This window comes from Onychostoma macrolepis, chromosome 16 (assembly GCF_012432095.1).
Source record: "Onychostoma macrolepis isolate SWU-2019 chromosome 16, ASM1243209v1, whole genome shotgun sequence".
In the NCBI taxonomy this organism is placed as follows: domain Eukaryota; kingdom Metazoa; phylum Chordata; class Actinopteri; order Cypriniformes; family Cyprinidae; genus Onychostoma; species Onychostoma macrolepis.
The window spans coordinates 30244471-30258277 of NC_081170.1; the positions used below are offsets into that span (position 1 = coordinate 30244471).

At 39.8% G+C, this 13807-nt stretch overlaps 3 protein-coding genes across 3 annotated transcripts; all 3 read right to left on the minus strand.

The window, feature by feature from the left end:
- Nucleotides 1-1543: 1543 nt before the first annotated feature.
- On the minus strand, nucleotides 1544-10153 carry LOC131522474 (uncharacterized). The gene is made up of 3 exons (XM_058747978.1): nucleotides 9061-10153; nucleotides 7389-8093; nucleotides 1544-3346 (listed from the first exon to the last, which is right to left on the minus strand). Exon 3 carries the CDS (start codon nucleotides 2882-2884, stop codon nucleotides 1544-1546), a length of 1341 nt encoding a protein of 446 aa, XP_058603961.1. The 5' UTR covers nucleotides 2885-3346; nucleotides 7389-8093; nucleotides 9061-10153.
- LOC131522475 (GTPase IMAP family member 8-like) lies at nucleotides 7381-9070 on the minus strand. Its single transcript, XM_058747979.1, has 3 exons — nucleotides 9061-9070; nucleotides 7803-8093; nucleotides 7381-7712 (listed from the first exon to the last, which is right to left on the minus strand). Exons 1-3 carry the CDS (start codon nucleotides 9068-9070, stop codon nucleotides 7381-7383), a joined length of 633 nt encoding a protein of 210 aa, XP_058603962.1.
- A 125-nt stretch (nucleotides 10154-10278) lies between the features above and the next one.
- On the minus strand, nucleotides 10279-13122 carry LOC131522248 (uncharacterized). Its single transcript, XM_058747617.1, has 2 exons — nucleotides 12354-13122; nucleotides 10279-12156 (listed from the first exon to the last, which is right to left on the minus strand). The coding sequence occupies exons 1-2, from the start codon at nucleotides 13105-13107 to the stop codon at nucleotides 11360-11362; spliced, it is 1551 nt and encodes a 516-aa protein (XP_058603600.1). The 5' UTR covers nucleotides 13108-13122; the 3' UTR covers nucleotides 10279-11359.
- Nucleotides 13123-13807: the final 685 nt, after the last annotated feature.

A 13807-nucleotide genomic window follows, 5' to 3' on the forward strand; every position in this document is an offset into this window, starting at 1 on the left:
GCGGTTGTACTCATGCAACCCAAGGGGAGAGCTGAAGGCTGTAAATTTTTTATCCTCTTCATGTAAAGGGATGTTATAGTACCCAGACGTTAAATCCATGGTACTGAACAAAGCATTCCCCCCCAGTGCTGCCAGTACATCCGCCTGGTGAGGAAGGGGATGCGCGTCCTTCACCGTACGAGCGTTCAGCCACCGAAAGTCAGTGCACAGTCGCAAGTCCCCATTCTTTTCCAAACTAACACTAACGGTGATGCAAATTCACTGGATGATTTTCTGATGATCTCTTTCTGCTCCATTTCATCTAGAGTCTCCTTTAGCTTGTGGTAGTGTGCCGGTGAGAGTCTGCGGTAAGGTAAGCGAAAAGGTCTGTCATCCGTCAAACGAATGCGATGACAGAAACCCTTTGCCTCACCACAATCCAGCGAATGTCTAGAAAAAACACACTCATATTTCTTTATCAGATCAATGAGCTTGCTTCTCCAGAAAGGTATCACCTCACAATCAGTCACATTTAAGTCTTTGAGGCCCAGCTCATCCAACTGACTGTCACTAAGGTGCCTGGCACCAGACACAGAGTTATTTGCTGACAAGCTACCACAAGAACTGCCGCTACTCATGGCCACATTCTGGAAAACTCTCTGCTCTGGCACCTGATCAAAATCTTCCAAAGCGATGCATGGGTAGACATCAGCCAGTTTCGCATTTCTGCGCAGCACAATTTCAGAGTTTGTGGGGTTTATCATTTTCACCGGGAGCCAACCATCACCCCATAAAGGCGAGATCACTCTACCGACGAGGACGTTACGATGGACACAACGAGAAGTACTAGGCTCAATCACAACCGTGCTACCCACTGAAAGTTTCAATCCTGGTGGCAGCCGACCCCAGACAAGGTGCTCACTCATCGGCTGCAAAACCACAGCCGATTTGGACTTTAAAGTACCAACCTTGTCAGGATAGTGCTACCCTCCACCTCTCAATGCTCGAAGCATACGTAGAAACTGACAATCTTCACTCTGATTTGATTGGTCTGGTTTATCTAGTACTCTCCAGAATCTGTCATTAGATTTCATCTCTCTGATCAAAGGTTTCAGCACGTTGGTACCAATGATAAGTTGGTCCACTTGTCCACCCACAATAAGGACTGGGACACTAAAATGGACCCCATATACCTCAAGTGTCAGATCACACAAACCTTCAGGACTTGTCTGTTTCCCACCACACCCAACCAGGACAATGTTCGACGGAGGAAACAACTCCTGATCCAGGACTCCAGCCTCTCTCAGTTGAGGTACCACATCAGCACTCAAAGTAGTTGCCATGGAGCCACTGTCCAGCATCCCCCTCAGACGAACTTTGTCCTGTACCAAAACACTTGTATAGAACAGACTGTCATTCTGCATTGACTGAATAGTATTTTGAAAAATCACAGTTTTGTCTTTGCTTACACTCTCACAATGAAATGAATAAATCGACTCGGCATCAATATCCAAGGAGGAACTTTCATTTTGCCCCACATTGCCCTCCCCACAATGGAGGCTCTCTAGTTTCCCTGAGGCTCGTCATCTCCTCGTCTGCCAGTGGTTTCCCTGGGCACAGTTTTCTCACAATTAAAGCTCATATGCCCAGAAGAAAAACACTTAAAGCAGAGATTGTACATCTTGCAATGAGCAGTAGTACTGTGATCTTTGCTAGTACAAACTCTACATTCCCGGCTCTGTCTGTTAGGATTCTTAGACCAGCCACCGCGCATAGACTGTGCATTACAAACAAGAGCTTTCTCCAACATGGTCAAGACTTTGTCTAGAGCGCCATTATCTGTTGCTGGAGTGGCTGTTTCTGACCTATGAGACAGAGGAGTTGAATCATCAATAGGCTCAAGAACTTTGGCTGTTTGTTGACATACAACTCGCTTTGTCGCTTTCTGTTCCCTAAGCATCTCATCCAATCTCTCTTGGACCTCAGAAGCTGTCCACGACTGTGTAGGTTTGCTTTTGAACACTAGAGACAGTTCCTTATCAGGGCAGTGTCGAATAAACATAACAGCCAGTTCTCTACTTCGATTTTCTAAAGTTCTGCCCTCCTCCCTAAGGCCCTGCTCAGCCACCTCAGCCGCTTTGTTCAACCTTATCCAATAATCCAGGGGACTTTCATTGGAGTAAGGTCTCACAGAGTAGAAATCGGCTAAAGGCATTCCTGAGCTACTGGAATCACTGAAATGGTGTCTCAATACTGTGAAAACAGCATCTACAGTTGGAGTAACCATTCTGTTACTCAACCAGACTTTTATGATATCTCTAGCCCTCCCCATTAGTCTATTTGTGACTTCTTCAACCCTTTCAGAGTTTACCACTTCTTTTTTATTAAGGTATACTCGCATCAGTTCTTCCCACTCCATCATGGAGCACTTATCTGTACCGTCTCCCCGATAATACGGTGGTGCAGTTATCTCAGACTTCAGTATCAAATTTAACTTGGAGGCATCGATAATGGTTGCATTCGACATCTTGGTGTCAGAAACATTACTGCTTTCTCCAAGACAACCACTAGGTGACAGACTTGAATGTCTAGTCTGCAACAGACTGTCTCTGATAGCTTCGCCAATTTCAGATCCAATTTGTCTGACAAGGTTACTCATGTCACTTGGAAGTCCTGAATCATGTTTGGTATACTCTGGGTTGCCCGATTTCGTTATTGGGCTACAGCCCACGTCAGGCCTAGCATCAACTGACAATCTCAGCAATCCACCCCTCCCAGTGCTTGCATACTCAGGACCCATAAACTGAAAACCTCTGTCAGGTGTGGCTAGTAGTGCACCCCTTCCTCTACCAGCCATCATTATGCGGTGTTCGAATGCTAACTTTTCCTCCTTGTCATCGGTCATAATGAATCCCCTCAATTCGCGTAATGCACACACAAATAAATTTGATCCGAAATCAAAATGACTTTAAAGTAAAATGTCCATAGTTCCTTTACAGAAAGAATCGTCCCTTTGAAAGAAAGAAGTTAGAGTTCAAACCAGTCACTGATGAACCGCTCCAATCATGCAGATCAACGATGACATCAACACAGTCCCAGGAAAGACAGTCACTCTTACAGCGTCCCAGGCGGTCAGCAACCCGCAAGCCAAACTACTCCAGTCCCGCAGATCACCAATGAAGACGTCGACAGAGTCCCAGGAGATGTTCACCCTCGCAGCATCCCAGGCGGTCAGCAATCAGCAAACCAAACGACGGGTCACGGCACCAATATGTAGTGGGTTTGTTTCTGCGTTGTGTGTTGTTGATAAAAGAGACTCCATACAATGATGCAGGTGTCATGTGATTTACTTTCGGCTTCTCAGTTTCTGCATTAAAACATAACAGACACCATCAGACAGAAAAAGGAGAATCTCAGGTCTAGCCGTGCCTCTCATCGCCATGACATCCCGCGAAAGAGAGAGAGTTACCGGAAATTACATCAGCTCTATCCTCGCGCTTACTCACGACATAACTTGCGTGGCAGCACTTCCTGAACATTTTGACTAAATTAACAAATTTATAAAAAGGAAAACCAAAAACAATATGCAAGAAATACAAATATACCTATATAAAAAAAATGAAAATAATACTTAATGTTGTGCTTGTAACCACATGACCGTGCATCACTCATGCAATCTCTCCTAATTACAATTTCAAAATAAAAGTCCTGTATATTAGTACCATTAATTGAAAGTAATTACAATAATCTAGTGTAACAACATTACACTTGCCACATCTGCATATAGTGTGGGATGTCCTCTATAAGAACTGACCGTTCATTTCTTCTACTTATTAGAAACGGGGTCCTAATACCCCTCCAAATCGATTAATGTCCCATATCTCCTTTTCTACGAATCTTGCAATGATTTGAAAGAAGAATATAGTAGGCTTAAAACAGAAACATCAAACAGACCAATAAAAACACGAATATTAAAGCAGATGTACAAAAAACAAAAAAATCCCGAAAAATGTCATTATATATCTCAATTCTGGGTGTCTAGAATGAAAAGCGCTGTGAAAGCGCATTCACTCTGTGTTAGTCCTGCAATTACCGTAATCATAGTAATACGCGTGCATCATAATTCCTATCGCGGCTGGTTTGACCGTGTTTTTCTGAACTGCGGCTGGCTTGACCGCGGTGATCTGACTAGGGGCGGTTTCTCCATTAGGCCGATCGGGCAACGCACCACCAAAGCGCGAAAGGGAGGTATTTTTTTTCTTTCACATTCAATCACAGTGTTACGCTAGCTTTTACTCTTCTAGACTGTTTGTTCCCGTATAGACTTTCATACAAAGATTTTTTTATTTATTTATTTTTTTCCAAACTGCAGGCACTGCAATGCAATCTCTATGGGTTCCAGGATGGGTAGCACTAACGTGCTTTAGTCATCATGCGTAACCTTAACTTGTGCAGCGATTGGTCGGAACAAATATACCGCTAATAAGAAGAAATATGGGTAACACTTTAGAATACTGTTCCATCATTAATGAATAACTACACAAGAACACATGAGTAATGCAATATTAGCACTCTAGTAACTACTAGTAACTAACAAGCAACTCTGATTATTGAATTAGTAAGTAATAGTGCTTAGTCGAATGTGGTAGTTCACTATTAGCTAATCAGTAACTATTATTTTTTTCATACCTCCCCAAGAACTACTAGGAACTACTAATGTATTATTAATTCTAAAGTAAAGGTCATGGTAACCCACTAGTAATGACTCAAGTATTACCAAATTCTTCAGAAGGAATTACTAATTATTTGGATCAGTATTCTAAAGTGAAGATCATAACTCCCTAGTAATTACTGAAGTCACTGTACACTTTTGAGATCTTTGTAAGGTCCTGGTTAGTAATTCATTTAGCTAGATTTGGTAACACTTAAATCATTACTAGTTGTTTTGTGTTGGTTACCGTGATCTTCACTTTAGAATACTGATCCAAATAATTAGTTTCTTCAGAAGGATGTAGTAACACTTGAGTAATTACTATCCAAAACCTTACATATATCTCAAAAGCTCACAATGGCATCAGTTAATATTATGAAGTTATGATGATTTTCACTTCAGAATAGTGATCCAAGTAATTAGTAGTTCAATACACACAAACTGTGTATGTGCACTCTCTAGCTTTATGAACACATTTCAGTATGATCGCATGTCTGGCAAGTGTTTTATAATGGACACTCGCTGAAGAAGCGTGTTTTTATAGGAGTTTGCTATGTACAGTGGTGTATTGGCATCAACATTCACTCTGACAGAAGAACTGTTCACTGGTCAGTCATGTTGAGCTGCCTTCGGATCACCACACTCAACAAATTCATAATGTTTTTATTTTATTTTTTTTAAAGATTTTGCTCTGTTTACTAATTCTGAAAACAGATCCGTGTATATTTATATAACTTTAAGGTAACTGGTATAGTGGTCTGTTGGCGTCTCCGTGTGGTCCTGCTTGGTACTGCAGCTTGACTTGTAGTTATATAAATATGTATAGAAAATGGTCTAAACAAATGTAACAACATTTATTTTTATCACAGATTTTGCTGTTGCACTGTTTACATCAATATTGAGTTATTATTCAAATTAAAAACAAAATGTTTTCATTTTTCTTGAAAAAAGCATGCAGAAAATATAGTTTCTAGTATCTTGAATTTGGTGAAACAATTTTCTTTATTTAAAATGTTTCATTTCTTAATACTTTTCCTTTTGTTATACTGGGATAAATCATATCGGCATGTATGCTAACATTTTTGGATGTGGCGCCCGACCTAGAAAATTTGCCACCAGCCGCCACTGGATCTGACCAATTGAATCCATCATTTCTGTCCAACAAACAAACAAACAGGAGAGTAGATTAACGTCGTGGACTTGGACTTGAAAAATGGTGTGTATTGACATCTTTTAAGGGCTTGAATCAAGATATCTTCTGATGCTCATTCATGTTTATTTCATGCTACAACTAGTAAAGATGAAGAGATGATTGGTTCATGTGCCGCTTGAACTGAGGCGCTACAGTGATCTGTCACAACACATTAAAGAGCAACAAAACAGTATTTATTGTTTGAATTTCAAAAAAAAAAAATTAACTCAAAAAGTAACTTGATCTTTCTTGTATATCGGTGCATTGTCAGTGTCCTCTTTGCTCCGTGATGTATTTTTCACTGCATGAGAACATGATATGTGGCATAAAAGTGCCATGGTTTGTCAGACAGTAACTAAGGGGGGTGGGTCTTTGCGAAGGGTCAATTTAGAGTAGCGGGAGGTTGCTGGCTCAGGTTCTGAAATGACAGCATGAACATCTTTCTTACAGTAGAAAATGACATCTGGAGTTTGTGCTTGACTGCAGGGTTAAAATTAACATAACATGCTCTCTATGGCAAGCGTTTACTTTGCTTGGCAGTGGAATCTGGTAAAATAGATTAAAAATAGTTATTAATAAATAATAAATTACTAATGAATGTATAATTACCAAACTAAAATGACATGTTCTAAATTTTTTCTCATGTTGTATAAAGACTAAACAGAAACATCTGAAATGACCCAAATTGCATAAAAATCTATTCCAAAGTATACTAAAATAATGTATTTTATGTACATAAACCATAAATTGAATATAAAAGCACAAAAACTCCAAATCTGGGACATATATCTATAACGTAAAACACTCTGCAGTGGTCGCACCACATGATATTTTCAAATTTAGTCAAAATTTACAAACACATAATTGGCCACCTAAGCAAAACAAGCTAGCTTCCCACAAAAGGTCACTATGAAATTTATAATAAAAATAAATAATTGTAGAAATAACGTAATATTCATTGTTTTTTTAGGTCATACCACATGATATCCAAATGTGCTAACTACATACCAGCCATTAAAAAGGCTATTTTTTTCAAAATTTGCTTGATGCTTCCATGGGTCCTTGGCAAATTGGTATATGATGCAATGTCCTATCTTTGAATGGATTTCAACATGAAAGTATTATTAAATATAAATACAAATGCTTTGCAATTTTATACCGGATTATAAAACACACTTTGGAAATCATGTGAAATAGTACAGAAAATTAATCTCAATAAATTTAGGGTAATTTCAGAGATGCTTCCAAAACAGTTGCACCGCACGATATTTTGATACTTTGAATAACAGAAAAATTACAAATAACTAATGTTTTTTGAAAGGTTAAAATGAGTACATACATGAGAGAGGCACTTCATTTTTTCTGCATTTAAACCAATTTTTAACTGCAAAAAATGCAATCGCACAGAAAATTTAGGCATCATGTCATTGACCCACTTACATTTATAGGCCAATATGAAAAAAAAAAAACAGGATATGATTTTTGTGCTGTTCATTTTTTACTCACTCATCTGTGATCGGATGTTTTCTCTCTGTTTTTTTATCATCTTCATTCGTTCTTTAGCTCTCTCTTCCTCTGCTCTCCTTTTTTCTTTCATGTCCTGTAAAAACTTTCTGTCTAGTTCAAAGTGGCAGCTGTTGTTTTGAGCCACTGTCTCCTCAATCTTCTCTAGCAGCTCCTTGATCTGAGTGTCGTCACTCCTGTTCTGATTGTTGAGAACATGATATCTGTTCCCACATTTGTCCAGCAGCCACTGGAGATCTTTCCCTTCACTCTTGATGTGCTGCTCTATAGATGTGTCTAACAGTGTGTCTCCATATGTGAACAGCACTATAACGTGATTCCAGAATCTCTCACTGAAAAGATCCAGATGCCCCTGCAATACTTTTCCCACATAATCTTAAAATCTAGTGGCTGCACGCATGAGCATTAGTACAACGTGTGGTCCTGGAGGACAGAGAGACATGCTGAGCAAAATCTCCTGCTTTAGTATCTCAGGACTTTCCTCTGCAGGTATATTCCTCCACCATCCTGGAGCTTCAATGACAGTGATGTGTCTGTCTGCTACTTTTCCATGTCTACTCACACACAGGGCAGATCTCTTTAAGTCAAACACTTCTCTGCCCAGGATGGTGTTTCCTGATGAACTCTTACCAGCTCTTCTGTGACCCATTAACACAATCCTCAGCTCTGAGAGATGTTGATTGTCTCCTGCAAATCAATAATGCATATATTAACAGAATAGTTCACAATAGTTAAATAATAATCATAATACAATTCTGTGCATCAGTACAAACTGAGTGAACACCAAGTGTAGAGAACATGCAAGAATCAATCTGATTTAAGTTCATTTGGGGTACGAGATATGAAGTACTACTTAGAAACATTCTGAGAATATAAGGCCAGGGGCCGGTGGCATAAACTGCTTAGACTAGTCTTAAAAAGTTAGTCATGTAATAATTGTTTCTTCTAGACTGGTCATAACTTTTTAAAAGCAGTTACAAAAGGTAGACTGGTCTAATTTGAAACAAATGTAAAACTGGTTATCCCTTGACTAACTGCTAGTTGGTCAAACTAGTTCTTAAGACACAGTCTTAACATAGTGGCTATGTTTAAGCAACCGGCCCCAGAACTGCACAAAATATACAGCCCTAGATGCTATACTGTTGAGAAGTACTTAAAGACAAATACAAGGTGCATTACATAGTGGCAGTATAGTGAACCAACAGCAAGTTCAAATTCTTAACAGATATAAAAATAGATAATAAAAATAGTCACTTGGTCAAAAATCATAACTTACAAAGTCCCTCAGTGAGTCATATTTATTTGAGGTGAAGCACAAACATGAATTCAAAATGCTGTAGTGTGTTATTGACTCTCAGCCACAACAGAGTTCCTCATCATTGCTAAAAAATAAAGTTGTTTAACCAGTAGACCATTAGACTTTTAGCTTGGCACAAACTATGTAAAATGTTGTTGTCACAGATCAACTCTTACATGCATGTTCAGGAAGCACATATTGTGTTGGTATTATCCTTGGTTCAGAACTAACACAATTTCTAACGCATATTTCTGGTCAAATGTTGAAAAAAGTATGCTTTTCTGTGTAATCATGAGAGTAGTACTTTAAAGTAATACCGAAAAAGGTTCTGAATAATTTTCAAAAGAGAAAACTTACCAGTGTCCATTTTCACGTCTTTTGTTTTGTAGGAGCTTCTGAGTAAAGTTTCTCTAGCTATCAAGTTTTTACTTTCGCATTTGATCTGATTCCTGCCAAAGCATGTCTGCTATTTGCTCCAGTCAGGGTTCAAGAAAACAAGAAGTGTCACATATCCAGAGGTAGATAAAGTACACAAATCAAGTACCTTGAGTAAATGTACAGGTACGCTAATAAAACATTACTCCAGTAACAGTATAAAGTACTCCTTTTCAATTTTACTTGGGTAAAAGTACAAAAGTACTTGATTTTTAATGTACTTAAGCATTAAAAGCAAAAAGTGGCGTACATCATTTGAAAATAATTTTACATCATTTCACATCATTTGAAAGTGCTGTGGCAGCAGGTTAGATGAATGGGCATTAATTTGTGTTATTTTAACTTTGTTTATTTTTAAATTAATCCTACCCTATTTTCAGATGTTAATACATAAATGTCTAGGCCTACATGTCACAACAGTGAATTAACACATGACAAGTTCAGCAACCCACATTTTGCTTCAGATTTCCATCAGAATGGCTTTCATTTGAATGCATCAGAAAATGACTGTATCTCTGCTACTGGTTTTTAATGTTTCTTTCCATGCTTAGCCCTCTTCATCTACATATGCTCTACAATGGACAAAGTGGCCAGAAGGGTCATTTATGAACATTCAAATAATTGTATTATTTCAAAACCTAATTTACATGCACAATTCAAAAATATTGAACTCAGTTCTGTCCGAACATGGCAAATGCTCTATATATGGTGGCATCCCCACGACCCTGCAGAGGACAAGAGGTTTAGAGAATGAATTGATAGATGGGTGGTGGTACGAACGTGCAAGTACATCTTATTTATTTATTTACTGATTGATTGATTGGAGTTCAATGAACAATGAAGAGGAATTAATTTGCAGTTACCCTTTACCCAAACAGGTTTCCACCTGGAAATTCACCTGGAATTTGCACCTTGCACTGAACTAAATATTTGTTGTCAACAATCTGATTTATGAATTAACCGTTGTTATGTATGGATTACTGAACGAATAAAGTAATGCATGATGATTAACAAACTGAAATTGACTGCGTAACGGTGAGGCTCTCTGCTAAGATGGAGGTAAATGAGCCTTAAAATAAGCAGAGTTTCAAAAGTATAGACACGTGACGTTGACATGATTTTAGAGTGAGAAAAGAAACAGAAATATTGTGAAATTTTATTACAATTTAAAATGGAATAAAAAAGAATAAATGTAATTTATTCCTGTGATGTCAACGCTAGATTGTCAGCATCATTACTCCAGTCCTTAGTGTCATATGATCCTTCAGAAATCACTCATGTTGTTTATGCGCATTTTGTAAATTTTCTATTTCAACAACCATTTGTAAGGTGAGGAAGTCTTGTAATATCCCTTAATCACTAGAAAACTGCCACAAAGGCATGATTCTCATCTTGCTCCGAACTAGATTGCAACTAATTAATCAATTCTCAGCTGTCTTTCACATGCATGATCCATGTAAAACAATGCAATCCATGATTCTGAATGATTACCTTATTCACACTCCATAGTATTTATAAATTATTTCAAAGAATACCATGGTTGCATCATGGAACAAGTATAAAAGACACGGTATTGTATACTATAGTACAATATAGTAAAGTAATACTGTAGTACCATTTTGTTATTATAGAATCCCAATATAGAGTTTAAGTTAAAAGAGAGTTTACTTCACTATCTCTGTTGCTCAAATTGATGCATCCTTACTGAAAAAAGTATTAATTTCTTTTTCTTTTTATTTTATGGTTGCGTACCACAGTTTACAAAACAAATAAATATGAAATATTTAGTAGCAAAAACTATTTCTTGAGCACCAAATCAGCATATCAGAATGATTTCTGAAGGATCATGTGACAATGAAGACTGGAGTGATAATGCTGAAAATGAAATCACTGGGGAAATTGTAGTCTTGGACGGATGCGGTTTAAACAGACCGTTTGTCATATCAGCTGTCAGAAGTCAACAATTCATGCAAGAATGAATTTACACAGAATTACCTGAATTCATCAAGTAGTAAAAAGGGAAGAAATTATTTCATTTTCATTTCATTTAGTCATTTTGCAGACGCTTTCATCCAAAGCGACTTACAATTGGGGAATACATAAAGCGATTCATCTTGAAGAGGCAATCAGACAGACGAAGTGCTTGCAACACCAAGTCTCAGGCATTGTTCAAATAAATACAAACTACCAAAGGAAGGAATACATTTTTTTTTTTTTTTTGTCAAGTCAAGTGCTGTCGAAAGAGATGAGTTTTCAGTTGTTGCTTGAAGATTGACAGGGATCCAGCAATCCGGATAGGGGTGGGAAGATCGTTCCACCAGCCAGGAATGGTGAACGAGAATGTTCTGGAGAGTGATTTTGAGCCTCTCTGTGATGGTACCACGAGGCGTCGTTCACTAGCAGATCTCAGATTTCTGGAGGGGATGTAGTTTGTTAGTAGAGAGTGCAAGTAAACGGGTGCTGAGCCTGTGGTTGTTCTATATGCAAGCATCAGTGTCTTGAACTTGATGCGAGCCGCGACTGGTAGCCAGTGCAGGGAGATAAAGAGAGGTGTAACATGGGCTCTTTTGGGCTCGTTGAAGACCAGTCGTGCCGCTGCATTCTGAATCATTTGTAGAGGTTTGACTGTGTTAGACGGAAGTCCAGCCAGAAGAGCATTGCAATAGTCCAGCCTAGAAATGACAAGGGCCTGGACAAGAAGTTGTGCAGCATGCTCTGTCAGAAAGGGCCTGATCTTTCTGATGTTATATAGTGCAAACCTGCAAGATCGAGCAGTCTTTGCAATGTGGTCTTTGAAGGTCAGCTGATCATCAAAGATTACACCAAGATTTCTGACCGAAGTTGATGGGGTTATTGTTGATGAACCTAACTGGATCGTGAAGTCATGCTGTAGAGTCGGAGTGGCCGGGAGGACAAGAAGCTCAGTCTTTGCCAGGTTGAGCTGCAGGTGATGTTCTTTCATCCATGCCGAGATGTCCGCCAGGCAACCTGAGATCCTTGCAGCTACTGTTGGATCATCTGGTTGAAAAGAGAGGTAGAGCTGTGTGTCATCAGCGTAGCAATGGTATGAGAATCCATGTGCCTGTATGATGGGACCCAGTGATGTAGTGTATGTGGAGAAGAGGAGGGTCCAAGAACTGATCCCTGAGGAACCCCAGTGACCAGTGTATGTGCTTTGGATACCTCCCCTCCCCAGGCCACCCTGAAAGACCTACCAGTGAGATAGGATTCAAACCAGCGAAGTGGAATGCCAGTGATGCCCAGTGCTGAGAGGGTGGACAGGAGTATCTGATGATTGACAGTGTCAAAATCGGCAGATAGATCCAGCAGAATGAGGACTGATGATTTGGAATGGGCTTTTGCAATTCGCAGGGCTTCAGTGACTGAGAGTAGCGCAGTCTCGGTTGAGTGGCCACTGCTGAAACCTGACTGTTTAACATCCAGTTTGTCGTTCTGTGAAAGAAACAGTGAGACTTGGTTGAAGACAACTCGTTCAAGTGTTTTCGCTATGAACGGAAGGAGAGAGACAGGTCTGTAGTTTTCTATAAGAGAAGTGTTTAATGTAGGTTTTTTGAGCAGTGGGGTTACCCGAGCCTGCTTGAACGCAGTGGGGAAGATGCCTGTGAGGAGGGATGTGTTGATGATGTGTGTGAGTGCAGGTAAGAGTGTGGGAGAGATTGCTTGGAGAAGGTGTGAGGGGATTGGGTCAAGAGGACATGTTGTAGGATGGTTGGAGAGGAGAAGCTTGGATACTTCAGCTTCAGTGAGGGGACAGAAAGAGAAGATGGGAGTTTTAGCAATGGATGTGGTAGGGTGAGGGTCCTGTGTGCGTGGAGGTGAAAACTGACCACTGATTGATCTAGTTTTGTCTGTAAAGAAAGTGGCAAAGTCATCAGCTGTAATAGAGGTGGTGGGAGGTGGTGGAGGGGGACAGAGGAGAGAATTAAATGTTCTGAAGAGATTACGCATGTCTGGAGCGCTGTCGATCTTGTTATGGAAATGTGAGGATTTGGCAGTGTGGACTTTAGCAGAGAAGGATGTGAGCATAGACTGGTACCTACTGAGGTCCGACAGATCGTTTGATTTGCGCCATTTTCTCTCTGCCGCTCTGAGTGTAGTCCGATGTTCACGAAGAACCTCGGATAACCAGGGGTTGGAAGGAGTGGCCCGTGCTGGCCTAGAGGAGAAAGGACAAATGTCGTCTAGACAAGAGGTTAAGGTAGAGCATAAAGTCTCAGTAGCTGCGTTTACATCCAGAGATGAGAAATGGGTGGGTGAAGGAAGAGAGGAGGATACTACAGAGGACAGATGGGAAGGAGAAAGGGAGCGCAGGTTTCGTCTAAAAGTAACTGGTAGGGGGGTTGGTGGCACAGGAGAAGCAAAGTGTAATGTAAATGTAATGAAGAAATGGTCCGAAGTATGTAGAGGTTGTACCAGAATTTTATCTGCAGTACAATTGCGTGTGTAAATTAAGTCAAGTTGGTTGCCTGATTTGTGCGTGCTAGTAGTGGTAAGGCGTTTGAGATCAAATGAAGCTAGGAGTGAATGGAAGTCTGTAGCATAAGGTTTGTCTAGGTGAATGTTGAAATCACCAAAGACTAAGAGTGGAGTGCCATCCTCCACGAAAGAGGACAGCAGCCCGTCCAGCTTCTCTAGGAAAGTGGCTAGA